We start from the raw sequence: 26240 nt of genomic DNA on the forward strand, positions 1-26240 counted from the left end.
ATCATGTGCAGTTGAGTTGGTGGCCCCAGAATGGCTATTAGGGTGCATGTCCACCCCGGTACCACTGGTGCTTCGGTTGAAGAAGCCCCGGTGCAAGTCCCAGGGCCACCCCTGAAAATGGGGTGCACCTGCCAGCAGCACAGCTGGGACCCAGTGGCATGACTGGGTTGTGTCACCCGTGACGGCTGTCCCGTGGGTGCTGGTGTCCCTGCAAAACCAGCAGACCTTCCTGGTGGCATCTGCGCACCATGGGAATCACAAGCCAGCACCCAGCAGCACAGGCGGCTCTGCAGGGACAATGAGGACCAATCCAGGCACCCCATTCATGCTGGGAGTCTCGTGCCTCAGCGCTGCCCTGGGGGGACAGGGCTCCCCACCTCTGGGAACACAGAGCTGGGACCCTGCAGGGCTGCTGAGCCGCCCCGCAGGCAGAGCAGATCTGGGGGGAGCAGGGACCAGCAGAGCATCCTGCCGCGTGTGCCAGGAGTTGGTGCGAGGGGGTGTCGCTTCCTCCCCAACCTGCTCCCAGAGAAGGAGTTGGCTGGACCATCCTTGTGTTAAAAACTGGCAAATACACGATTATCTTACAAAAGTAGAACTGCTTTTTTATTTCTGGTCTTTACAAAGGGAGCAGAACACAGGCTGGGGGCTGGGTGGGGTCCATTTGCTGCTGGGGAGGCTCAGCTGCGGGTGCCACCTTTGTGCCCGGCCAGGGCCACTCTTGGCAGGACGCGGCATTGCCAGTGTCATCCAGCCCGGCTGGGACGCCCGAGTTTTGTCCCCACTATGGGGCAGGAACAGACTCTGTCCTCAGCACCCCCCCATGCCGGGGGGATGGCATTACTGGGACGGTGGCTGCCAGATCCCGCTCCACTCCCCATCTCCTCCCCGTGCCAGTTCTCACCAGACCCCGTGAGCCTTCTGGAATGTCCCCTGTAGGGACCAGGGCCACGGGGCCCTCTAACCAGGATGATGGGGGGCTGGGAGGAGACCTGCTGCATGGACACCCTTTGCCTGCTGTGACCTTGAGCCCGCTGATAAATGCCGGGGCTTTTGGGGTGCCAAATGGCTCCAGGTGGCTCCGGGTCACAGCCTGCCATGGACCAATGGCTGTGGATGGGCTGAGAACGTGCCGCACTCATCACACCCATGGGCTGGAACATGCCGGAGTGGTGCAGCAGGCTCCAACACGCAGCCCCAAAACCAGGGCTCAAGGGAAACAGGGTGATTTGAGGAGCCCCTCGAGTTTCAGGTTCCCTGCTGGCAGCTCTGCCCACCCCAGGTAAGGAGGACCCTCCGCCACTGCTGGCTGGGCACATCCCTGCCTGCACTGACTGACCCACGGTGTGCTTCTGGCGACGTAGTGATGGATGTCCTGCTCCCACTGGGACAAGGCCATGTCCTTCCTGAATATCTCCTCTGGCCTTTTTGTGGGGAAAGTAGTAGTGGATCCTGCTGGAAAAAGCCACCCCCAGGCCCCTGGTCCTTGACCCCTCAGAGGCAGGTGTGGAGGCAGAGGATCTGCCCTCCTTGCCTGTGGGTGATGGCAGCCCCCACCCAGGCTCCTGCCCAAGCTGGGGCTCTGCAGGAAGGTGATGGAGGGTCCTCCCGACCCTGGGTGCCGGAGCCTCCGGCTGGTTCTGCTCACGTCCAACCAAAAGACACCATGAGTAAGAAAAATGAAAGCACCTGGTTCTTCCCCGGGGAGAGGGGGGCACCTGCTGTCCCCTACCACTTCAGGAAGTCCCGCACATAGCTCCATAGCTTGGTGATCCAGAGGTTGACCCCCAGGTCAGTCAGGTACTGGATTTCGGGTGTCAGCATCTTACGGCACAGCTTCTGGTGCTTCTTGTTGATCTTCTTCTTCAAGTTGTAGCCCAGGATGGACTTCTCCCCCAGCGGCTGCCAGGGTTGCATAGAGGACTCTTGAATGGCACTGGCATCCACGGGGTGTCCCCCATCGATGCAGATGCTCTTCATCTTCTCGTTCTCCCTCTGCAACTCTGCCACGTCCTTGGCCATCCGCTCCCTCCCATAGGCCTCCACCTTACGCCAGAAGGTGGCATTAAAATAACGGTAGAGCTTGGCGTCGATGAGGTTCCAGGAGGTGGCCTTCTCATAGAGGTCAGGTGTCAGCCGGGAGATGGTGGAGCCCTTACGGGCGTTGAGTTTGAAGTAGAGGACATCCTCCAGCTGCCAGCACAGCAGGTCCTTCAGCAGCACCAAGGACTCATCAAAGTACTCGAGCAACATGACGAGGTGGAAACGGCGATCTATCTCCTGGATGTGCTCCTCCACCAGCGGGCTGTTGGCGTTCATGTTGTTGTCATAGCCCAAGTCAAAGAAGAGGAGGTTTTGGAGGTAGTGAGCATTGAACCCATTGGGGTCGTAGTAGTGCCAGGGGTCCCGGAGGAATTCCGCCAGCTTGTCCTCTCCCGTCAGCTTCCAGGTGAGGGGGATGACGCGCCCAAAGTAGTGGAAAGAGGACTCGAAGAGGTAGGCAGGGTCCCGCAGCACTGTCACAAAGGTGGCATCTGACGGCAGGAGCTTGCGCACCTCCTCGTAGTGGAAACGCATGTGGTTGCAGATGATGTTGAAGCACGCGCCTGGCCGGTAGTGCTGCACCTGGCTGCGCTCAAAGTAGGAGGGGTAGTAGAAGTCATTGCGGCCATTGGGAAAGGCAAATTTCAAGCGATGCTTCTCCCCGAAGCGGAAAAGGATGTTGAGGATGGTGCTGCTGGCTGTCTTGTGCGTCTTCATGAACATGATGTTCAGCTTGGGCAGGCAGCTCCATCCCGGGGGGCTGCCTGTGCTGTTGGCCACTGCTGGGGACTTGCCAGGGGCTAAGTAGGAGGAGCAGGAGGAGGGGACAGGGATCCTGGTGGGGAGAAGAGACAGGACACTGGTGAGGGCAGCTTGGCCAGCGTGGCCCAGCCACCGTGAAGGCTTGGCCATTTTCCTTCCTGAAGGAGCTGCATCTGGGGGTGGGTGCTGGACCTGGGGATGGGTGCTTGTCCCCAGCATCACCCAGGCTCCCTGGCAGGGACAAGCCCAGCTTTGGGCAGAGCCCCCTTCATCCCCAGCCACATGCCCAGCAGGACCAGGGCACCCACCCAGCAGGAGCCCCCCAGCAAGCAGGGCAGAGCCCACCACCCATATGAGCCTTCCAGCATCAGATGCACCTCTGAGCCACCAAACCAAGCTCGTTCACCCCTGGACAACCCCAGCCACTGAGGATGTGCCACTATGGGGGTCTTCACATTGGTCAGCCCCCACCAGCAGCTGTGCAGCCTGAGTAGGGGGTTGCCATCCCTCCCCACGCACACAGTCGTGGTGGCCCTGGTGCAGGTGATGCTAAGACACACATGGAGACAAGTTCTCCGTGGCTGTAACTCCATGGACAGGAGCTGATAACATTCTTGCCAAGTCTGGAAGTTCTCAACCTCTTGTAGGAGTTGTGGAGGATCCAGAACCCCAGCAAAGAGGGAAATAATTCTAGTGCATGGCTCTGCAGATGAGCTTGTGGGCCCTCAGGGAACACTGAGAATAACTTGTGTGTTATCCAAGATGCCTGGAGCAGGGAACAGAGGCTGCAGTGTCAAGTGACTTTGGACACTGTTAATGAAGTTGCAAAAGCTGATCCTTGATAATGATCCCATCAGCAGTGCAGGCTGGCACGCAGCTTACGAAACACCCGCAGGCAGATCTTGTTTATAAGCTTAGACAAACGTAATGCTAGAGGGGTGGCCAGGAGCTGAGCCCTGCCGAGTGCCGGCTTTCGCTGCCATGGGCAGCAGCGAGCGCTGAACCTACCTGTGCCCATCTCTGCGGGCGAGAGCTTACATGTGGCAGCACTCTGGTAGCTCTTGAAGGACAAGCCCTTGATAGAGTGTCCTGTGGCTCCTGCCTGCTGGGGAACGTTTCCAGTAATGCTCTTCCTTCTCCCAGGGGACACGAAGTTGCAGTGGGCAGGGGGACTCCTGCACCTCCTCATCCCTTCCATCACTCAGGAGCTGAGCACTGGCTGCTGTTTTGCAGCAGGTCCCCTCAGGGTGAGCATCCCTCCCCAGCCCCCCAGGGAACTGGGGTTCGCCTTCCCCCCCACCCATGAGACAGGGTGCGGTCTCCAACAGGAGGCTGTAGCAAGGGGACATTTCTGTGTGGAGCCACCAGAGCCTGGAAAGACCCAAGTCTGTCTCCAGTTGGGGGCGCCTGGTGCGAAACAGAGTGGCCAAGCTGCCAGGGTGGACATGTGGGGACCCCACACTCACTCTGTCACGCTGACTTGCAGCGGGGGAATGGCGTAGGAGTAGAGCAGCAGCATGAAGCTGGTCAGGAGGGTCCCCAGGACAAGCCCCTTGCACATAGACCTCCAGTGCTTCCCATGGTGCAGCATCCTGGTCACCTGTGGCCAGCAGAGAGAAGAGCCATTAGCACAGGGAAGCAGGGACCAGGGAGACTGTGTGACTCACATCACGAGCGAATAAAGCACAAGGGCATCTCATGGGCATGGAAGGTCCTGGAAAGCATCTCACCAGGATTTTTGGTGCTGGCACTGCTGGGAGAGAGGCAAGCCAGCACCAGGTGTGCCCCCGGCCAAGGACACAATGGATTTGTGGCCAAAGAGCAGAGTCTCTGCCTGCCCTGCGCACCCTTTGCCCACCTGAAGTGACTCCCTGGCCCAACACAAGAGCAGTCAGAGAGGCTGTGGGGCTGGAAATGGGGGGAAGAAAGGAGCTGCGCCATGGGGCAGCCCAGCCGCAGAGTGGGCATCCTCTGCCAGGCTGCCCCAGTAGCTCCCTCTGCACCGAAAAGTCACCCACGTGGGTAGGAGCTTTCCAAGGGTGGCTGGGGTCCCTTTCCCCAGGAAAATCTCCAGGCCTGACCAGGAGCTACATCAGCTTTGGGCGTATTGGATGCTGCAATACGCACCCAGTGCAGCCATGCCTGGCCCTCCAGCTGCATCAGCTGCAAGGGGACTCGCTGCTCCTCTCCGGCCATGGCACCTGCACCTTTTGGTGCTTGGCCGGGGGCGGGGGGGGCAGACTGACACAGACAGGACAAAGGGGGTCTGGGGCAGGATGCCCCCCCCCCAGATTGCACCTACACAGACCTATATGCATGCACAATTGCACACAGGCATGCATGCACATGTGCACGTACACACACACACGTGTCCATCCTGTGCATGCACGCACACACACACGGACACAAACACACATCTATGCATGCACACATGGGGGCACACGTCTGTGCGTGTTTGTGCTTCCACATGCATGCATGGACACACACGTATGCACTCATGAATCTCCCTGAAGGACACAGACACACAAGCACACACACATCTATGCGCTCATGAACACACTGGGATGCAGACGTGCACACACCTATACATCTTCATGTGTGCCCACGTATGCACAAGGACACAGACATACATGCATGTCTATGCATGCTCATGCATGCAGACGTGCATACAGTTGCATGCATGCACACACGCATGCAGCAGGCAGCCCCAGCCCCGCCACCCTGCAGGCTGCCCCCTCCCCCGCTCTGCTCCCCCTCTGCAGCCCCCCCGGCCCCCGGCAGCACCTGCCCAGCCACACGCCGATGACACTCGCCACAGGCCTGGGATGCAGGGGGCAACGGCAGCCCCGGCACGCCAGCGACCGCATTGCAGCAGGCTTGTCCTCTGCAGCAGGACAAGGGGACGCGTCATCCGTGACCGCAGTTCCCACTGCTGGGGGGCTGCAAGCAGAGCCTGGTGGCCGGCAGCATCCCCCTGAGCTGGGGACAAAGCCCTGGGCAGCCCCCCAGCCCTGCACCCCCATTTAGCGGCTGTGGGAACAGCATCACCTCCCTGAGCTTCCGCTTGCGCCGGCTGCCCCAGCACTGCTCTGGCTCCCAGGCATCCTTCAGCCAAGGCTGGCTGTGCTCCCGGCTGCCCACTGAATAACACCCCCTGAAAATAACCCAGCAGCCCCCCATGCCTGCCGCAGCACCGCCCTCCCCCCCCCCCCCCCCCATTAGCACCAGCAGATAAATCGGAGGAATTAAATCCTGGCTGGGAGAGCAGTGGGTTACACACAGACACATTTCAGCCACCCCAGCCCCCACGTAGCAAAGCCCCCCCAGGATTTCTAAAGCTAAACCCCAAGCAGAAAGGTTACCCGGCCAGCACGGAGGGTGCCCAGGGCATGGCGAGCCCGGGCTGCTGCTCCAGCCTGCCTCCCCCTCTCTCCAGCCCCCCTCCCCCCCGGGTCACCTCGTGCCGCTGAGATTTCCAGCTCGATGAATAATGAATGGAAAATGCAACCGGAGCCTGAGGCTGCGGCTGGGTGCTGGGCACAGCTTGTCCTGGCACCCGGCGTGGCAGCCGAGGGATGCCGATGGGCTAGGGGTACCTGGTGGCACCCCACAAGTGCACCCAAGCTCCCCCAAGTGCTCCCCCCTCGCCTTGCGGTAGGGACCGCTGGGTCAGGCAGGGACGGCCGCATCCAGCCTCTTCCCAGCCAGTGTTCTGAGCCGCTGGCAAGGAGCGGCAGGCATATGGGGGATGTATGGTGTAACCGTGCGGGGAGCAGGTGGCTCTGACCGCCAAGGTGCAGCACGAGTGTAAAGCCCAGAGTGTTTCACACGCCTGGGAGCAGCCAGGGTTTGGTCTTACACTGTGGCTGCGATTGTGCCACGGTCACCATCCGCAGCGCCAGCACTAGCTGGAAAAGCCACTGGTGAGAACCGGGCAGCACCGGAGGGGAAACCCACCCATGTGGGTGCTGCAGGTGGGAGCGGAGCTGCATCCTACCGGCTCGCAGGCTGCCCTTCCTGCCGCAGCACGGGCCACGGTACTGCCAGTGCTGGCACCAACTGGGCCGAAATGGATAAATAAACTGGCACCTTTAATGTCCCCCTCAGCTCCCAGCCTCGGGGGGACCCCACCACCCCCCCGGGGCAGCACAGCACCCTGGCCCCACGCGCTGGGATGCCAAGACGTTTAGCTCCACCCTGGCTGGCTCCCCTGGGGTGGTTCTTGCAAACAGCTCCCAACCCAGTCAGTTTATTGACTTTGCCTTAAATGAGCGGCTTAATTATTAATAGCTCACCTGGAGAAGCGTGGGGATCAAGATGTTTTTCCTGGGGCTTCCACTACCGCAGGGCAGCCCTGGTGCCAGCTCTCAGCCAGCTGGCTGAAATTCCCAGCCGGAGGACGTGGCTGCACCGGCCATTTCGCCATGGGTCACCCCCCAGGATGGCCTGGGCCACATGGCTCTGCAGCCCCATCCCCTTGTCCCAGCAGGTCCCCTAGTCCCTGGGGAAATCCCTGAGCCTTCTTTTGAGTTTTCCCTTTACAGCTGAACCCCTGTAGCCACCACACCTGCTGCTTGCTCCTCCTGCCCTTACCAGCCCACAGGCATACTCTTTTTTCCATACGCCAAATTTCACGGTGGCACGGTGCTTCCTAGCCCCTCCCCATACCCCTTGTACACCCGCCGTGGGTGCAAACACCCATCTCCACGTGCCCCCAGCACCCTGTCACATAAAGCTGCCCCCCAACCACACCCCCCCCCACCCCACCCCCAAGCATCACCTTTTCCTTTGCTTAAGCTGCTCTCGGCGAGCCGTCACTCTCCTCTCCTGGGCTGGCCGGGGCACAGGGGGAGCGGGTGGCACAGGGCGGGGGTACCGAAGCTGCTCCGACATGGAATAAGCACATCCCAGGCAGCTCCCCACAAACGCTGGTTTTTCCAAAGCCTCCCCACCAGTTGTGGTCTTTATGGCATTACAAGGGCCCCGGCCCTGTATCACTGGCCTGGGGAGGGGGGAAAAAAAAAGAGAAAGAAATGAAAGCCACTGGCAGAGGGATGCGGGGATGCGGCCGGGCACTGCCCGGCTCCCCCGGGACAGCCAGGCCAGGCTCCGGTGCCCGCTGCCACCCCGGGCCTCCCGTCTCCCCACCCACTCCCAGCGGCACAGAGGAGGCATTCAGCCTGCTGCCTGCCAGCGCCGCAAACAAGGGAGCCACTTGTCTCCATCTGCAGTGCCGGCCTCAACGGGGACATTGTCACCGCCGGCCCCGTGCCCGGCCCCTCCGCTCCCCTGCACTGCCACGCCACCGCCAGCCCCCAGCACCCACGGCGGTGGGAGCCAGGGTGCTGCTGGCCGAGCAGGTGATGATGGCTGTCCCCCAGCAGTGGCACCCAGCTCCTCTCCAGCTCTCACCAGTCACCATCCTCCTCCGGTGGGATGGCTAGTGGCCCAGATGGCACCTCCTGGAGCTCATCTCGAGGTGGGGGGCACTGCGGCCCCACACCCCCAGCCTGGCTGCCTGCTCACCAAGGCACCCTGGCAGCACCTCTCCATCCTTCCCGCAGCATCCTTCTGCCCACTCTAAATGGCTTTTAGAGCCTTCGTGGCAGCAATATTTGTGCTCTCCCTACCTCGGCACGATAACCATAGAGCCACCGCACTGCCACCAGCCTTTCTCCCTTTCCACAGTCCCACTGGCTGTGCTGGGACTTGGGGTCTCTGCTCACCCTACCTGCAGGGGCTGAAGGGTGCCACCACCTGTAGGGTCCCATCCTGCCACGATGCGGCTGTGCTCAGCAGGGCAAGTGGGTGCCCTGGGGAGGGCTCAGTCCCCTCTGGCACTCCACTGGTGCATCACCCCATGCTGGGGCAGAAAAGGACCCATTGTGCGCCCAGATCCGGTGCTCGCTGCTGCCCTCGCAACCATCCCTCTGCTGCTGAAGGCGGTGACAGCCCCATGCGTTTGCTGGTGGCTGCGCCTGCATCTGCTGCCCCAGGGCTCGTTGGTGTACCCGTGATGCGCCCCACAGCCAGCCCCGGCACGCCCCGAGCCCATGAGGGAGGTGTTTGGGGTTCAGAGCTCGCCCCCACGGGGCTTGAGGTCACCCTGCTGAGCCCCAGGCGGCCAGCTATTGCCCCATCGCAGGCAGCTGCCGCATCCTGCCCTGCCTCGGTGGGACAGGTTCTCGCCCTGGAGTTAACTGCGTAACCTCCAGCCAGCACTGGGGGACGAGAAAAGCCAGAATATCCTCCGTCATTGCAAGAAGGACAAAGGGCCACCACCTCCCTGCTGGCCCCTCTGGCATGTCCCCACTGTCCTGGGACAGATGCCTCTTCCCAGCATCCACGGCCCTGGATGAAGGATTCCATCTGGCTCCTCAAAATTAAAGTCCAAAGCCGTGCCGGCCGTGCCAGGAGCAGGAGAGAGGGATGGGCACCTCCAGGAAACAGAGGAGAACAAACAAGCACAAGTGAGAGCAGCCACACATTCCCCAAAAATCAATGCTGGGATGTGCCCGCCTGCCCCGGGGGAGGCTGAGGCTGCTGCCAGGATGGGGACAGGAGACTCGTCCCTGCTGCGATGCCCAAGCACGCAGCAAGCATGCAGCCTGCCCCCAGCTCTCATTTGATGCATTTCCAGTTGCACCCAGCCCTGGCAGGAGTCACGCCTGGTGTTTATTGCCCACCTCTTCCCCCTGCCCCCCCAACTCACCTGTCACGGGGTAACGGCTGCTGCCAGAAATAACCATGACACCAGATTAAATAACACCCCCGGCTCTGCTGCCTGCCACAGCTGCTCACCTTTTCATCCCCTTACCTGGGTTTGCCCTGGAAACAGCGGCGTGGGGGCAAGGAGCTGTGTCCCCCCCCTCTCCCCAGGGCACCTCTCTTAATTCCAGGTTTCCCCCTTTTTGGGGGGATGGCTTTTGAAGGATTTCCAGCCAGATGGGGACCATGGCAGCCGGGATGTGGCAGCTCGACGAAGGGATGCTCACAGCCTTGGGTTGCACTATAAATGAGGCGGGGAGCCACAACACCCCATCTCCCACACCCCATGGGGTATAAACCCTCGCCAGGGGAGCTCCACCACAGCGTCCCCCACCCCCATCCCCCCACCTGGGAGCGGGTAGAGCCAATCCCCCTGGGTTTGAGGGTACAAGCAAAGCACTCACGCTGGAAGCTGTGACCGCTGGGGAAGCACGCGCTGGAACCGGGGATCCTGAGGGACTGGATGAGGAGCCGAGTGGCTGGCTGGGGGCACAGGCGGTGGCACACCCTGTCCGGGCCAGGGCTTGGCCCCATCAGACACTTGTTGGCCAAGCGTGTGTCAGATACCTGTATCATGCAGAAAAGCTGTCATTAGTGCTGGTTAAAGAGGGGGAACTGGTGGCCATTGGGGTGGCACAACCGGTTCGTGGTCACTGGCCGGGCAGCCTGGCCGCTGCCTGCGGCTGGCTCTGCGTGCCGGTCCCACCGCCCGTTCCTTATCGGCTGCCCCAGCGCAGTGGGGTTGGGAAGCCCCATTCAAGGTCTCCTGGCCCAGGGTGGGAGCCCAGCTCTGGGTGCAGCCCCTGGAGCTCCCCTCCACCTTTCCGAGAGGTGAAGGCAGGGGTGGGGGCAGGGGGAAGGGGAAAAAGAAAGGCAAAGGACTCTCAGGGCCACCACCACCCCAAAAAAAAACAAACCCAAAAAAGAAGGGGAAAGAGAAAAAAAGTAAGAAAATGTGGGGGAAACAAAAAAGGAAGGCGGGGGGAAGAAAGGGGGGAAAAAAAGGAAGGGGGGAAAAAAAGGAAGGGGGGAAAAAAAGGGAAGGGGGGAAAAAAAAGGAAGGGGGGAAAAAAAGGAAGGGGGGAAAAAAAGGAAGGGGGGAAAAAAGGAAGGGGGGAAAAAAGGAAGGGGGGAAAAAAGGAAGGGGGGGAAAAGGAAGGGAGAAAAAAAGGAAGGGGGGGAAAAAAAGGAAGGGGGGGAAAAAAAGGAAGGGGAAAAAAAGGAAGGGGGGAAAAAAGGAAGGGGAAAAAAAGAAAGGGGGGGAAAGAAAGGGGAAAAAAAGGAAGGGGGGGAAAAAGGAAGGGGGGGGAAAAAGGAAGGGGGGGAAAAAGGAAGGGGGGGGAAAAAGGAAGGGGGGGGGGGAAAAAGGAAGGAAAAAAAGAAGGTGGGCTTTTAGGGACAATTCCCCATCTGTGCTGTTGCTGGCTCACTGCTGGGGGCTACCGACCCCCAGGGCCGGCAGTGCTCGCAGCCAGACCTGTCCCCAGAGCGGTGCCATGGGGTGGCTCAGCCCGCACCTCAGTGTCCTCCAAAAAGCCCTATGAGATGGTGCAGCCTGCCCTGCAGCTGAGCACCAGGGTGTCCCCATGAAATCCCGAGACAAATAGCCTTGGCCACGGCTGGAGACACGGCGTCCATGCAGAAGGTGCCATGAGGTGACACTGCTTCCATGGCCCTGGCAACAAGGAATCTCCATAAAAGAGCCACGAGCCGCAGCAGCCTTCCCCAGAGCTGTGGACATGGGTGTCCCAATAAAAGCCCCATGAGATAACCAGCCGTTCCCATGGCCAGGGACAACGTGTCCCCCCACAAGACGGCACAGCGTTTGCCACAACTGGGGACAAAGTGTCCCCACAAAGCCCCATGTGATGGGACAAATTCAGCGCAGCTCCAAACGAGGACGTCCCTACAAATCCCTGTGGGATACCAGAGCCTTTGCCGTGGCTGGAGGTGAGGGTGCCACCACCAAAACCCCTCAGATCCCCACAGCAAGCCACCCCGCTGCAGGACACCCCTTCCCAACCTTTGAAATGAGCCGGAAAAGGGGGAAACCCCCCATAAATCTTGCCCAAAGGTGTTACCCTCCTGTGCCTGGGAGGGCAGCCATGAGGAGGCCCCAGGGCCGTGTGTAGGCCCCGGCGAGGAAATGTGTGTGGGTGGCTGTTTTGGGAGAAAAGTCCCCAGGATTTAGGGGAAAGGGGGGGAACAGCACTGATTCCAGGGCTGCCAATCCTCCAGATGTGCCCTGTGCCACCAGGGGGTTGATGCCCCGGCATCGGCTGTGGCAGCCCTGCTTTCTCCGTGTGTTGCTTTATCTCAGCCAAGAGCCCCAAAATAATCTCTCCTTCACCCCCAAAACTGCTATTCTGGCCGCTTGCTGCAGGAAGGTGGGGGAGGGATAGTGAGCCCCAAAAGACCTTTGCCTTGGCCCTTTGCAAGCAGTGGGGCTGGGGGCACCTCTGAGGGCCAGCTGGTTCAACCTGCCTGGTCACGATGTCTCCATGGACAGAGACTCCGCTGCTGCTCTGAGCAACCTTGTGCCACTGCTTGGTCACCCTTACGGTGAAGAAGCGTTTCTTGATGTTCTGAAGAACCTCCTGGGTTTCAGCTTGTGCCATTGCCTCACGTCCTGGCACTGGACACCACCGAGAAGAACCTGCCTCTACCTTCACACCCTTCCCTCAGGTATCTATACCCATTGATAAGATCCCCCTGAACCTGAACTTTTCCAGTCCCAACTCTCGCAGCCTGCCCTCCTAGGAGAGACGCTCCCATCCCTCCATCATCTTGGTGACCCTTCACTGGATATGCTCCAGCGTGTCCATGCCTCTCTTGCGCTAGGAAGCCCATTGCTGGACACAGCATTCCATGAGTGGCCTCACCAGCACCAAGGGGCAGGATCATCTCCCTCAACCTCCTCCAACACTTCTCAAGCAGCTTGATTAGCCTTCTTTGCTCCAAGGGCACGTTGGTGGCACATGGTCCAGTTGGTGCCTGGCTGGACCTCCAGGTCCTCTTCTACAGCGCTGCTTCCCATGGCCCCACCATGTCCTGGTGCTGCTCCTCCCCAGTAGCAGGGCTTTGCACTTCCCTCTGGTTGAACAAAGTGAGTTGGCTCTCAGCACCCAGCCAGGATGGAGCAGACCTTACCAAGACCTGCTGCTGGGAACAAGGACTGGCAAAGGTGACAAGGAGCAAAGTAACAGTGACAGTGCTCACAGGCTGTGGCACCTGGAGCAGAAACCATACTCTGTACCTTCTGCTCCATCTCCTAGATGTACGTACTCATGTGGCACAGGATGAGGAGCCAACTCCAGCCCCACATGTATCTTGGATGGACAGATCTGTGCCTCCTCTGCCATGCCCAGGACCAGGCAGAGTGCAGCTGTGCCACCACGCCACGGCCAGGAGGTAACAAACAACACACACCACTGGGAAAGCATCACCTTCTTTAATTACAAATAAAAATACAAGAGAAGTACGGCCTACCATGAGGATGCTGTAGGGTAGCTCCAGGCTGAGCAGAGGATGGGCTCTCCTCTGCTGCAGACTCCTCTGCCAAAGCTGGGGCAAAGCCCCACTCTTTGTGCAGAGCCTCCAAAACACACCACAACACCCTGCCATGCCAGGCAGCCCTGGAGAGCTGCTCTGCCATGGGGGCTCAGCAAATTCAAAAGGAACAATCCCAGAGGGACCTGCAAGAGCCCAGAGCTCTCCCTGACCTCTTCTTCCTCACCCGCCACCCCTGCAGGTCAGGAAGCAGAGGTGGCACCAGCGTGAAGAGGACAGTCCTTGCAACACTAATCCTGCAGCCCTGGCAGGGGTGGGCAGCAACACCAGCGCAGGGGAGCTGAGGGAGCCCTGGGAAAGGCACAGTGGGAGGTGTATTTACAGATGGGAAATGTTTTCATTTAGCATTTCTGTCTCAAAAGCAAAGCTGAAGGGTTTTGACCCAAATGCAGTGGTGTCCACAGGGTGCAGCCAGCCAGCCAGCCCCCTCAGGAAACCCCAGGGCCCAGTCACGCTCGTCGTGCCTTCTTGCTCTTCTTTTTCTCCTCTTTAACGGCAGTGTCGTGGGCTTTCCTCTTTGCAGCGAGTTTGTTGGCCTGTAGAGAAATCCCCGAGACCCACAGTCAGACCGGTCTGCAGACACCACGGGCTGCTCTGCCCCCAGCCCTGCCAAACCCTCCTGCTGTACGTGGCAGAGATGGGAGGCTCCGTCTGCTGCGGGCACCCAGGTCAGGCACAGGGCAGAGAGGAGCAGCAGCTCCACTTTGAGCACAAGCCACAGCCTCAAGGGAGCAGAAGGGGCTCTGCCCTGCCAGGATCGAGACCGCAGCCTGGTGACACCGGGGAAGAGGCTGGCAGGGCCTCACCCTTGCCCACCTTTGCTCAGTGCCCTCACCAGGTACAGAGAGGAGCAGAGGCAGCCCAGAGCTGGTAGTGTCAGAAGCAGAAGCTGCTCCCTCTCCCCTGAGGTGAGGACAGACCCCGTGTTGATGACCTGTAGCTGCAAGCTGACTGGTGAGAGCTAGCACCGGGATGCAGGCAAGGGTCCTTGCCCACAGCAGCCCTACGCTCGTACCTCTCGGACTTTGCGCTTCTTGCCAAACATGATCTTCTTGTAGAGGTATTTCTCCCTTTTCTTCATCATCATGATGGCCAGACGCTTCTCCTCACTTTGCTGCTCCTGCTCCAGGCGTTGCTTGTCCTCCAGCCGCAGCTTGCCAGCGGTCACTTTCACGGGAAGCGCCTGCAGGGAGCTGCAGAGCTCAGGACCCCAGACACTGGGAACCCACCACCCTTCCCAGGGAGAGATGCTTCCACACATTCACTGGGGGCCACAGAAGAGCCACAGCACTCTCCAGACCAGGCAGCAGGTCCTGAGCGTGAATGGGAGCTGCAGCTCATGGACACAGGTCCAGGACCCAGAGGTGTGGTGGCTGCCACAGGAGCAGCACAGCCCCAGCAGTCCCAGAGCAGGGAGCGGGCCAGGACACCCCGCAGCAAGCAAAGCCCCAGCAGAGACAGAGCTCACCACAGCTGCCTCGTCCTGGGGCTCCCACCCCGCTGCTGGCACCGTACCTTGTTGCTCTGAGTCTTCTGCTCTTCCATCTTCTTTAATTTCATCTCCTCTTCCTTTTCAGACTCATCTTCCTCCTCCTCCTCTTCTTTGTCATTGTCACCCTCCTCTTCCTCCTCTTCCTCCTCCTCCTCACTCTCTCCATCTACAGAGAGACCACCGTTACCAACAGGAGAGCAGTCGCCGGCTCCAGAGCAGGTACAGCCCTGCTGAGGCAGCAACGCTGCCCGGCTCCTCAACTCCTCTGACCTGGGAGCCTCCCCTCACCTGGGTTCTCGCCCCTCTGCATAGCCAGCAGCTTCAGCTTCTCAGGAGGGATGTAGTCTCCTTCCTGCTCCGTCACGAAGGGCGAGAGGTGCGGGGGCAGCTGCACGCCAGGGAAATAGTCGGCCACAGGGAGGCACAGCTTGGCATTGACGGAGTCGAAGACCCACTGAGGCTGCAGGTAGTACCTGTGGGGCAGAGGGACGCAGGCTCAGACTCTTCCCTCCCACCGCAGGCTCTGGAGCCCATGGGGCTGCAAGGGAGCAGACACAGCGTGGGACAGCTCTGAGATGGCCAGGGACACTCTGTGGGGACAGGCCATGCGCCTTACTCACCTGCCAACAACCTGCTGCTGCACCTGGGGCCGGTCAACAATCTGGTGGGTGATGGAGGGGTCGCTCACGTCATAGGTGGCACCAATGCACAGGGACTTGTCCCAGGAGACCTGGCCACCAAAGCACCTGCCAGCAAAACCCACCGAGGAGTCAGGCAGGCAGGAGGGGCCCTCAGGGTCACCTCGCCTGTGGGATGTCAGGCAGACTGGCCTCAAAAGTCCTTACAGAAAGGCTGGGGAGGCAATCATGGTGTAGCACGGCTGCTGAGGTGCCACCCACCACGTACCGGATGATGAAGGCCAGTGGCTCGCGAGGTACCTCCCTGTTGAGGAAGAAGCGCAGCCCCTCAAACAGCTTTTTGTGCTTCTCCAGGGCCTCCTGTTCCTTCTTTTTCGCATCCATCTGCTCTGCAGTCTCCTGCTCAGAACAAAGCATTCAGCCTCCTCCCCAAAAACAGCCCCTGCCAAGCCCCTCTCTGCAAGGGGGCTCTCAGATGCTGTCTCCACCCTCCTGCCAGTCCCTCCCAACACCACACCAGGCCCTGCCAGCCTTTGCCTGGGCACCAGACATACTGCACACAGCATCACCCAAGGGCAGGGCTGAGCTCCCCCCCCAGGCTCTTACCCCCTCCACTGGGAACTCATCCATCTCCACCTCGTCCTCGTGGGTCGGTGCCACCACACGGGCCAGGCTGGCGCTCAGAGCCGACAGTTTCTGCAGTGGGAGGAGACCAAGAAGGTGTCACGCCCAGCCAGTAATTTGGGGATGGGACAAAGGGCATCCTCCTGGAGGAAGGCAACTTCTCAGAGCAACAGGTCACACAACCTAGGACCAGACAGCCTTCCTCCATGTACTGTCTCACACTGCAGGCCCCAGCACAGGGCTTTCAGAGGGTTCCCTGCCATGCAGGGGGGAGGCCAGTGGCTCCCAAGGCCAAGCACAGCTCCTCCCTTGGCTAGTCTACAGAGACAAGGAGTTCTGGAGGAGCCCCTTCCACCACAAGGGATCTGGCTCTGCCCCTTGGTCCTCACACAGTGCCCCATGCCAGGAGGAGGTCTGCAGTCAGGACAAGACCACACAGGGTTCTCCCATGGACCATAGTGATGGCAGCGTCCCTCACCTCCAGGTAGCTCTCTGAATCCATGGCGTACTCTTTGCCCTCCACAGGCTTCAGCTCATCAGCCTGGCCATCAATCTAGGCAGAAACAAGACATGTAGGGAGGCAGTTCCCAAACCCAGAGTCCCCAAACATCCCCCCATCCACCACACCAACTCTCCAACATGAGCTCACTTCCCACCACCCACATCAGGTGGTGCCACCTGGCTCGGGCCAGCACAGCGCATCCCCAGGGCAGGCGGTGGCCTCACCTTGGGGGGGTAGAGCAGGTTGAGGGAGTGGTAGAGGCGAAAGTTGACGAAGCCCAGCAGGGTGGTGTAAAACTCGGTGAAGGTGGCCATCACACGGTAATCCACATCTGTGGGGTGCTGCAGGCACATGGAAAGGATGAGGACACAAGGACAAAGGACCAGAATCCCATCTGCAGGGACAGAGGCCCATGCCATCGGCACAGGCAGGAGGATCCTGTCGCCTTCACAGCAGGTTCTGGAGATCCATGACCACTGCCAGACCCTGGGCAGGGAGAGCTCTCCAGGCTGCTACATGGGGCCCTGCTGCCACCCCTCCATGAAGGGACCTGCTTGGACAGATGGAGCACCTCATCCCATCGTGGATGGTCCCTTGGTGGCTTGGTCCAGGGACTTTGCTCCTCCGGGTGAGGAGTGGAGGCCACAGCAAAGCTGGAGAAGAGCAGGACAAAGAGCCAAACCCAGCAGGGACCCAGCCAACCTCACAACAGCCAGGACTCAAGGCAGTGAGAAGTAACGCTGGCTGGGAAGGACATGGGCTGGCAGAGATGCTGCGGGGATGAGCTGGGGAGGTAGGCCCCAGCATGGGCCATACCAAAGGCCACAAAGCTGGAAAGCCCCAACCCAACTGTGCCAAGCCCTGGAAAGCCTGGGAGTGAAACAAGAGGGCACTGCTGGGATGGCAACCTCCTGCCTGCCGAGGATCGTGGCAAGGTGCGGCACAGCCACGCGGCTGTCCTGGCACAGTAGCACCCACAGCTCTTCCCTCACCCTTCCACCTGCCCGGACTGCACAGGGGCTGCAGCAGAACCACCCTGGCAGAGGGTGTGGGGTCTGACTCGGCTCTTCCCTAAGTGCCACCAGCCTCATTCCTGCCGGTTAATCTTTAATTGCTGATTGAGGCACATTTTAATAATTGACAAACGGAAATAAGGAACTGGGGAGACTGGTACAGCCAGCCACAGGGGACACAGGTACAGCCATCCTGGGGGTTAGAAGAGGGCTGTGGCCCTGCATGCCTCCTGAGTTGGCCCCGCGGTCACCACAGGCTTTGTCTGCAGCATGAGAGCCACAGGACAGTCTCTCAACTCTTCCCCAGCCACAGGAAAGGGAGCAGCGAGGCAGCAGCAGCACACAGCCTGCATGGATCCTGCCATGCTCCTGGTGGGTACTCACATCGTGGGAGAAGGTGTAAGGGGTGATCCAGGTGATGGGCTGCCCCAGCACCTCAGCCTGGTAGTAGATGCCCTTGATGGAGAGGAAGACCTGGCAGGGAACAGAGTGAAAGCTCAGGGGGGGAAGGCCATGGGTGTTTCCCTGCCCCTGCCCTCGTTAGCCCTTCCACTGTCAGCAGGTTCATCAGGGAAGCATCACAGACAGCCCGGTAGGACTTGTTCCCAGTCTGAAGCTGCCAGCACAGCTGGCACAAGTCCCATGCCCCTGTCTCCACAGCCCCCCTGGGGCAGGGAGGTTCTTGGCCCCATCCTCCCCTGCAGTGCCCACCTTCCGCAGGGAGCGGGAGGCAATGACGTAGTTAAGGAATTCCACAGCCAGGCGTCGACAGAGCTGGATGGTCTGGACATGGCACTTGCCCGTCCGCGGGAAGGTAGAGAAGAGGAAGCACATGGAGAGAGCATCGTCCAGGTCCCGCAGCGCGTCTATGAAAGTTGGGTACCTGCGCCCGGGCAGAAGAAGGGGGAATCACACCCAGCCCCAGTGGCCACCAAAAGAAGAGAGGGTAGAGGGTAGATTTAGGTTAGATATTAGGAAGAAATTCTTCACTGTGAGGGTGGTGAGCTGCTGGCACAGGATGCCCAGGGAAGCTGTGGATGCCCCGTCCCTGGAAGAGTTCAAGGCCAGGCTGGACAGGGCTTGGAGAAACATGGTCTAATGGAAGGTGTCCCTGCCCAGGGCAAGGGGTTGGAACTAGATGAAATTTAAGGTCCCTTCCAACCCAAACCATCCTATGATTCTAGAAGGTGCTGGGCCTGGCAGAGACCTTGCACGAGAAAGGAACCAGCACCATGGAACATCCATCTGCCACGCATCCCACCAAAGCTGGTGACCCACAGGGACAGGGTGTCCCTCCTGGGCAGGGAGAAGCCTGCAGCCACACAGCTCCCGGGGCTCAGGGCTCTTCAGGGAGCCAGGAAGCGCCCTGGCTGAGGGGATGGCAACACCCCTGATTACAGGGAGAGTGTAAACAGCGTTTAGGGCACCTGCTACACTGACCCATGGGGGAATCCCTGCCTGGACCCACGGAGACAAGCGTGCCTGCGGCGCAGCACACCGGGACGTGGCCCTCCTTGGCCAGACAGATGAGGCCCAAATGAAAACTGCAGGACTTAAACGTCGCATTTGGAGGGAGACAGCGCGGCCCCACAGCTCGAGCAGTGGTGCAGCTGCCAGGTGCCCAGCGCTCCCTCCCGAGCACAGAGCTCGTCAGGGCAGCATCTGTCTCTCAGTGCTGTTTCTCCTTTCCCTCTCTGCACCCAAGGTCCCAGGCACCACTGGGACACTGAAGAGAGACCTGCCAGAGTAGGTTCCCTCTATCCTGAGTCCTCTCCTCTCTCACTGCCACCAAGTTCAACAACCCTGTTGGCACAATGCACCCTCTACCAGCCTTCCCTCCAAGGAAAACACTGCTCAGGGAGAGGAGAGCTCTCAGCATCTTCCTGGAGCCACCTAGGACAGCCAGGCATGCCCTCCTCACTCATGCTTTGCTACAGCCAGCGTGCAGCACACTACAGTCTTCTCCAGCCCAGAAATGCTGGTTTCCACAAAAAAACCCAGATGATATATAGGAGGTGGATTCCTAAAGAGGGACAGACATGGTGAAGGCTCCACAGGTCCAGGCAGCTGCAGGGAAAGCTCCTCCCAAAAGAGGATGGCTCTGCTCGGACTTGGCCAGTGGCTCACCTCTCCTTCACGATGTGGTCAAGCTTGTAGCTGGGCTTGTTGTCCCTCAGCCGGTCTACGGTGCTCCACTCGCTCTTCCCGTACGCCTTCCGGAGCTTCCGCACGAAAACCTGGGGGGACAGGGGGAGGCTGGGGGCTCTGCAGGAGAGGACAAGCCCTGAGCAGCCCCTCAGGCACCACCCCGGGGTCTCGTGCAAGACAATTACCTTATACTCCCGGAATTTGTTGACGATGGGCTCGTGAAGGAGGAATTTGATATCCTTGAGGAGGTAGAAGGTCCTGGGTGCCGTGGAGCCTTTGTTCACCTTCTTCTTGTGCTTGGGCTCGTGGGGGTAAATCCCCTTCAGGATGCAGAGACGCCTGGGCACGGCCACAAGGATGAGACACAGGGCCCTGGGGCCCCTCCCCCCCTCCCCGCGCTGCCACCCCTCGTGGGGGGAAACCCCCAAAACACTCAGCAGCCTGAAACCCCCCGGCCACGCAGAATACACCACCACACTGCCCAGGGAAAGGGGCACCCCATGCTCCCACCATGGGCTCCATCTCCTGCTGGTGCCCGGGCAGGGTCCGGGGGGTCCCGGGGGTCCCGGGCTCAGCGGCGGGCGCACCTGAAGTCGGGCAGGCTCAGCTGCAGCTTCTTCCGCGCCCGGTTGCGGGTGATGTAGTTGGTGGCGGCTCCCCGCTCGTACTGGGGAGAGAGGGGGGGTCGGGGGGGTCAGCATGGGGCGGGGCCCCCATCGGGAGTGGGGCGGGAGGGGCAGCCCCGGAGCCACCGGGGTGCCCGGAGAGGGAGGATAAACGAGAACCGGCGGCAGGGGGCTGAAAGGGGCCACCGGGTAGGGCCCGCTGAGGGCGGAGGGGGGGAGACCGGGCGCAGTGTCACGGCACGGATGGGCACGGGCACCGGGGTGTGTGTGTGTGGCACCGGTACCGGGGGGGAGACAGAGGCGGGCACCGGTACCGGAGGTGGGGGGCCAGCTAGGGGGGTGGTGGAGACCGGGCACCGGGTGTCACGGCACGAATGGGCTGGCACCGAGGGTGGAGATCGGGGATGGCACCGGTACCGGGGGGGGGGGGGAGCGGCACGATGCAGGGAGGCACCGGCTAGAGGCGGGCACGGGCGCCAGGAAGCGTTAGCGTGGCCGCCGAGCGGAGGGACAGGGACAGGGATAGGAATGCCGCGGTACCTTCTTCTTCTCCAGCCCACCCATGGCCCCGCCGCCGCCGCCGCCCGCGTGCTCCCGGCGCCGTAGGCCCCCGGGCTGCCCCGGTGCTGCCTGCGCCCGCGGCCCGCGCCCGCCCCAGCCGCCCCGCCCCGCTCCGCTCATGCGGGCAGGGCGGGCAGGGCGGGCAGGGCGGGCAGCGCGGCGGGGCCGGGCTTGGTCAGGCGCGCCGCGGGCAGCCCGCCCGGCCTGGCGGGAGGGGTCCTTCGGCGCGGAGCGCGCCGGGATATTGCGGGGCGGCGCGGGGCATGCCGGGATGCAGCGGGGTGGGGGGCCCAGCGGCGCGGCGGGGGTGCTGCGGGGAGCGGCGGCGGCAGGGTCCGGCCCGGCTCGGCCACCCGCGGGGACGGGATGCTGGGGGGGTCCTGGTCACCCGCAGGGCCAGTGGGCTGGCGGGTCGCTGCTGGCCGGCGCTGGCCAGCGGGAGGCGGCCCTTAGGCCGCGGCAGGCCGCGCTCCGGTGCACGGGGTGCAGTCGCTGGGGGACCCCGTTCTCTAGGGCCTAGCTGAGGGGCGAGCGCGGATGGCTCCTGGGGGAAGGCCCGGCTGTCTCGGCCCCACTCAACCCAGGCTCTGGAGGCCCCTGGCCCGCACCTTTCTCCCTAGCCTCTCCCTTGCCTCAGAGGCCGCCGGACCCCCTGTCCCTGCACAGCGAGTCCCCGGGTACCAGCGCATCTCCCGGAGGGCAGGGGGTCCACACGAAGGGATTTGGCTGTCCCAGCCAGCCGAGGGCCCCCGGTGCTGTGGTGTTAGTATTAGCAAGCTGGGCATTCAGGGTGCCTGTCCCTGAGCTGGGGTGACCCCGGGAGGTTTTGTGGTCATTAGTTTCCAGCCTGACCCCGAGGGTGGGATGTGGGTTTGTCTGATGTCATGTGGGGCTGCGGGTAACGTGAACTTGGACCTGACCTGTGGTCCCTGAGGGGGGACTTGGACTGCCTCTGGGGTTGCAGCCAGCAGGGTAGTGTGTGCTGCTGTCTCTGGGTGCTTCGTGAACCCGGTGGTGCCTCTGGGTGCTGATCGGTGCTATGTGCCCTCCTGCAGCCCTCAGCCATCCCCAGTACCCTTGAGAGAGCAGCTGACCTCAGTGGCAGGAGGGGACAGGTCTCCTCTGCCCAGCATCGCTGGTGGGGCACCCATGGCCATGCCCTGGCTGATCCCGGTGCAGATCCCTGCCATATCCCAGGACGGTGATGGAGACTGGGAGCCCAGTCCTCAGCTGCTGCTAGGTGCAGGGGTTTTGTGGGGGGCAGGAGGGAGTCCCCACAGCCTGTCACCTGCTTCTGAGCTCAGGTGTCCCTCGGCAGGCAGAGGCCTGAGCCCCAGCAGCACCCCAGGACTCCCGTAGGCTGTGGGGATTTACCTTTTGGGGTTCAGCACCCCAATACCCACTCATCGGCTGAGTTGGACTGATTAATCCTCATTCTCCTCTTCAATAAAAACCCAGTTCCAGGCGAGTAGTTTAGTTACTGGTTTCAAAGGTTACAGCGATGGAGGGTGCAGGGTTTTGGGGGTTTTCATCCCCTTTCTTTTTTTGGGTTAACTTTGACCAGTGATTTTGACCTGAACACTGGCAGTTTGGGTCTTGCTGCCCTGCCCATGGTGTGGAGGGCAGGGAGACCTTGGTGCTTGCATGGTTTGTGCCAGGTCAGGGAGCTGAGAGGGAAAAGCGGCCGTGAGAACTTTATCTCTGCCCTGGCGTGGGTCGGCTCTGCTTCCCTTTGCTTTGTCTGCAGCCAAAGTCCTTTCCCGTTTTATGCTGACTTGGCCCCAGTGTGCGGAAACAGCATCTTGTGACACCTTCCCGTCCCCAGTGGTGTCCTGTCTTGCTCAGCCGGGCTCCGCCTGCCTCTGCCGGGCTGCCAGTCGTGCTGTGCTGTGGCACCCATTCCCTCGCTCTGGCATGTGGCTGCTTCTCATCCTGCTGCAGGCTGCGGTCCTGCCTGCCCAGCTCTGCGGTGAGTACAGCAGCCAGCCACCACCTGTGGCCCTGGACCCCTGCCTCCTGCCTGGGGACCCCGCTGGAGCTGGGGGTCTCGCCCATGCAGGACAGAGCCCAGAGCGGGTCCCTGAGCTGGCTGTGGCAGTGGAGGGGGGTCCACCAGGGCAGGGCTAGGGGGGATGAGCACCATCCTGTATTCCAGCCCCATGCCTCAGTGAGGGTGTTGGCCTTGTGAAACCCCTCCAGTGAGTTTTCCAGGGCAGCGCTCTCCCCAGTGGCTGCCAGGGTTGAGCCTTATTCCTGTACCCCCTTCCCAAAGCCCACTTTCCCTGCTCCGATGCCTGCAGCCCCCCTAGGTCCTGCAGGGTCCCTGGGGTTAGTGGTACGACCCCAGCACCTTGCCAGCCCTATGGGCATGGTGGAGGGTGGCCATGCCAGGGCTTTGGATTCTCCACGCTTCCATTCCATGTCATGTTTCTTGTTTCTTCCATGTTTTTGGAGTTGGGGGGACTTGAGGTTTTGGGACTTGAAGGGATGTAGAAGGCATGGGGAGCGCAGCAGGGTTGGGATGCTGGGTGTCCATCACAACCTTGGCCCCATGCAACTGGTACTGGGGGCTGCAGATGGTATGGGGCTGGTGCTTGGGGTGGGCTTGGCCCCCTCCTGCCCACCCCTCACCCTCTGATCCCTCTCCCTGGGGCCGTGGCGGGTAGAAGCCCCGGGAAAGGCGGCAGTGGTGCAGGCACTGAGTGCCCAGCTGCTGGGGCTGGTGGCGGACCCGACGCGGGACCCTGACCCCAGTGTCTATCTGGCCCTTCGCCTGGCCCATGTCCACAACCTGCGCAGGGAGGAGCAGTACCTGGCACAGCTGCGGGACACCTTCCAGCGCCACTATGGCAGGTAGGTCCCAAGGGGTCACCGGCTCCCTGCCGTGTGCCTCTGGGGGGTGTCCTCTGTCCACCCATGCTGCCCCAGCAGCCCACTGATGCTGAGTTCCCACAGGAGTGTGCAGGCAGCTGGGCGGCCCCACGCTGCACCCCACAGCCACCCCCAGCAGGATGCTGCGGCTGCTGAGCACAGCATGTACGTGCATCTGTCCCATGGGGACGGTCCCCTCCACCAGCAGGGTGACAGCCCCCCAGCATGGTCGGGGGGCTCTGGCTGCTGGCGGAAGCTGATGCAGTGGCTTGCAGGAGCACTGAGGCAGAGTGGCCGGAGACGGGGCGGCTGGCACTGTACCTGCTGGGGCTGCAGGCCACTTGTCCCGCATTGGAGCCTGGTCCTCTGCGCTCACTGGTGACATGGCTGAAATACTACCTGGAGGAGGACTGGGCAGGTGAGAGCATCCCCACAGGGCTACCGTGGTGAGCACCCACCTGGGCACCAGCATGTTCAGCCATGGGGCCACCAGCTCACTCTGGTGACATGACACCATGTCTCCAGGCTCCCGGCACCATGGCCACCCCCTCACCAGTTACTACCAGTACAGCCTGGGCGTGCTGGCACTGTGCGTCCACCGCAAGCGGGTGCGGGAAGAGGTGATCCGTCGGCTCCTGGCAGCTGAGCACCACAGCAGATTCAGGCACAGCAGCGGCAGCGCTGTGGGTAAGGGTCCCTGGGGACAGGTGGGACGGTGGCGCCCAGGGCAAGTGCACAGCAGCCAGGGTGACACCATGTCCCTGCAGACACGGAGGCAGTGGTGGCACTGGCCTTCACCTGCCTGGAGCAGCAGCGGCTGGTGGGGACCAGGCTGGCGGCAGAGCTGCGGGCGGCCACACGCAGGGTGAGGAGGAGGATGGTTGAGGCGCAGGGCCAGGATGGCTTCATTGGCAATGTCTACAGCACCCCCTGGGCCATGCAGGTGGGTGTCATCTGCAGGGGGCCTCCAGGGTGGGGCATGGGTGCAGGCACGGGCGGAGGTTTGGGACACTGGTGCGTGCAGGACTGGGTGCATGCTCCGGTGCGGACATCGGTGCAGGCATGAGCAAAGGAGCACGCTGGGTGTAGGCGTGAGCGTGGCTGCGGATATGGGTGCCTGGGCAGAGGCAGCTGCCCCAGGGCAGAGGGTGCGCAGGCAGGTGGTGCTCAGCAGCAGCAGCACGGTGCCCACAGGGACCCAGCACACCTCCCTCCTTGGGCTGCTGCCCTGCCACCTTCCTCCCTCCGGCTCCCAGGTCTTCATCGCCACCAGCATGTGCCAGACGCAGCCAGCGTATGGCCGGGCCATGGCTGCGCTGCTGGAGAACCTGGACGCCTTCACCACCGCTGCCACCATGGCCCAGGCACTGCCGGTGTTGTACGGCCGCTCTTACCTGGACATAGCCTCCATGCGCTGCCGGGAGGAGCCGGGTAGGAGCCAGGGTGGCGTGGGGAGATGGGGGAAAGCTGGGATGGGGTTAGTGCAGATGCCGTCACAGTGGTGGTTTTGTGTCCATCGCCACCATGGTGGCTTCTTGCAGACACGCTGATGCCCATCAGCCCTGAACCGCTGCCGGAGAGGCCAGGGAACAAGACTGTGCAGCTGGTGGTGGAGTGCCCCGAGCTGCGGTGTTCCCAGCACCGGCTCTATGACCAGCCAGTGTCTGTGCCCGCCAGTGCCTCCCTCCTGGACGTGCTTACGGCAGCTGCTGTGCAGGGACCCTCCAACTTCACGTATGTCGCCATGCATGAGCATCCTCTGGGGTCCCTGGGTGTCACACCCAGGGTGGCCACGTGCCCTGCACCTGTGCCATGGGCTCACCCTGATCCCCGCTGCCTGGCTCCCTTGGCAGCAGAGCTGCCCCAGTGTCAGCAGTGCTGGGGCCAGACCCTCACCCCCCTCTCCCACCCACCAGGTTTGACACCCGGGACACCCCCCTGGGCCCCTTTCTGAGCAGGGTGCTGGGGCTGGAGGCCCAGCAGCAGAAGCAGAGCTACTGGCAGCTCCTCACCGCCCCCAGCACCAGCCTGCAGATGGGTGAGTGTCAGGTGGGGGTCCCAGGGGGACGGTGGAGGTCCTAAGCAGCCCCCATGGCTGCACTCCCACCTGGGGCTGCTGTTCTTCTCTGCAGGCATCGCTGACTACAGACCTCGCGACAGGGAGACCCTCATCCTGCGCCTGAGCAAGTGGTAGAGGACATGGGGAGTGTGATGGCAATGAAACACCTGCCCTGGGTGCAGGACCTACAGCTCCCTGTCTCCTGCTTTCCCTGTGCCTCATGTGCCTGCACCCCAAATCCGCCCAGGGAGGAGGAGGAGGAGGAGGAGGGACAGGCAATGCCCTGTGTCCTGCGGGCACAGCGGGATGGGAGTGCTGAGACCAGCAGCTCCTCTGGTCCCAGCCCCACTTGGGAATGGGGCAGGTGACTGCTGGGAGCAGCCGGTGTTGGGGTGCCCAAGCCAGTGCTGCTCACCCCCGCAAGCTGCCAGCCGGGGGCCATCCTCCATAAACAAACCCTCAGGGGGACCCCCAGCCCTCCCCACTGATCCCCCCCGCCTCGAGGGCTGGGGACCGTGGCAGCCCGGGGCAGGGGGTGGGGGGGTCCTGGGGATGTGCCTCTG

At 61.7% G+C, this 26240-nt stretch overlaps 3 protein-coding genes across 5 annotated transcripts; 1 reads left to right on the forward strand and 2 right to left on the reverse strand.

Annotated features, from left to right (window-relative positions):
- Positions 1–579: 579 nt before the first annotated feature.
- Positions 580–7964, reverse strand: GAL3ST1 (galactose-3-O-sulfotransferase 1). 3 transcript variants are annotated; one of them, XM_055797952.1, is made up of 3 exons: positions 7586–7964; positions 4272–4405; positions 580–2878 (listed from the first exon to the last, which is right to left on the reverse strand). In XM_055797952.1, the coding sequence occupies exons 2-3, from the start codon at positions 4394–4396 to the stop codon at positions 1729–1731; spliced, it is 1275 nt and encodes a 424-aa protein (XP_055653927.1). In that variant the 5' UTR covers positions 4397–4405; positions 7586–7964; the 3' UTR covers positions 580–1728. The 3 variants fall into 3 exon arrangements, with proteins under 3 accessions (XP_055653927.1, XP_027636694.2, XP_005233248.1); XM_027780893.2 differs by lacking the exon at positions 7586–7964 and adding an exon at positions 6168–6247; XM_005233191.4 differs by lacking the exon at positions 7586–7964 and adding an exon at positions 5590–5974.
- Positions 7965–13005: 5041 nt separating this feature from the next.
- On the reverse strand, positions 13006–20873 carry PES1 (pescadillo ribosomal biogenesis factor 1). The gene is made up of 15 exons (XM_055796667.1): positions 20727–20873; positions 20148–20227; positions 19746–19899; positions 19540–19649; positions 18124–18295; positions 17797–17886; positions 16624–16740; positions 16376–16450; positions 15880–15969; positions 15542–15672; positions 15256–15381; positions 14924–15108; positions 14659–14801; positions 14159–14326; positions 13006–13679 (listed from the first exon to the last, which is right to left on the reverse strand). The coding sequence occupies exons 1-15, from the start codon at positions 20865–20867 to the stop codon at positions 13593–13595; spliced, it is 1869 nt and encodes a 622-aa protein (XP_055652642.1). The 5' UTR covers positions 20868–20873; the 3' UTR covers positions 13006–13592.
- Positions 20874–21081: 208 nt separating this feature from the next.
- On the forward strand, positions 21082–25867 carry TCN2 (transcobalamin 2). The gene is made up of 11 exons (XM_055796668.1): positions 21082–21412; positions 22495–22716; positions 23414–23600; positions 23703–23783; positions 23894–24036; positions 24144–24305; positions 24386–24561; positions 24875–25049; positions 25160–25352; positions 25535–25656; positions 25751–25867. The coding sequence occupies exons 2-11, from the start codon at positions 22515–22517 to the stop codon at positions 25810–25812; spliced, it is 1503 nt and encodes a 500-aa protein (XP_055652643.1). The 5' UTR covers positions 21082–21412; positions 22495–22514; the 3' UTR covers positions 25813–25867.
- The last annotated feature ends 373 nt before the right edge of the window (positions 25868–26240 follow it).

Source organism: Falco peregrinus, chromosome 2 (assembly GCF_023634155.1).
Source record: "Falco peregrinus isolate bFalPer1 chromosome 2, bFalPer1.pri, whole genome shotgun sequence".
Lineage (NCBI taxonomy): Eukaryota > Metazoa > Chordata > Aves > Falconiformes > Falconidae > Falco > Falco peregrinus.

Bases quoted from the DNA above. Each gene is read 5' to 3' on its own strand.
- GAL3ST1 (XM_055797952.1), bottom strand. From the start codon at position 4,396: ATGCTGCACCATGGGAAGCACTGGAGGTCTATGTGCAAGGGGCTTGTC. The intron at 2,879-4,271 runs GTGAGTGTGGGG...TCTCCCCACCAG, and splicing joins CTGCAAGTCAGCGTGACAGA to GATCCCTGTCCCCTCCTCCT.
- PES1 (XM_055796667.1), bottom strand. From the start codon at position 20,867: ATGAGCGGAGCGGGGCGGGGCGGCTGGGGCGGGCGCGGGCCGCGGGCG. The intron at 18,296-19,539 runs GTGAGCCACTGG...GCCCGGGCGCAG, and splicing joins GACCACATCGTGAAGGAGAG to GTACCCAACTTTCATAGACG. The intron at 16,741-17,796 runs GTGAGTACCCAC...ATGTGCCTGCAG, and splicing joins CTTACACCTTCTCCCACGAT to CACCCCACAGATGTGGATTA.
- TCN2 (XM_055796668.1), top strand. From the start codon at position 22,515: ATGCTGACTTGGCCCCAGTGTGCGGAAACAGCATCTTGTGACACCTTC. The intron at 24,562-24,874 runs GTGGGTGTCATC...TCCGGCTCCCAG, and splicing joins GCACCCCCTGGGCCATGCAG to GTCTTCATCGCCACCAGCAT. The intron at 25,657-25,750 runs GTGAGTGTCAGG...TCTTCTCTGCAG, and splicing joins CAGCACCAGCCTGCAGATGG to GCATCGCTGACTACAGACCT.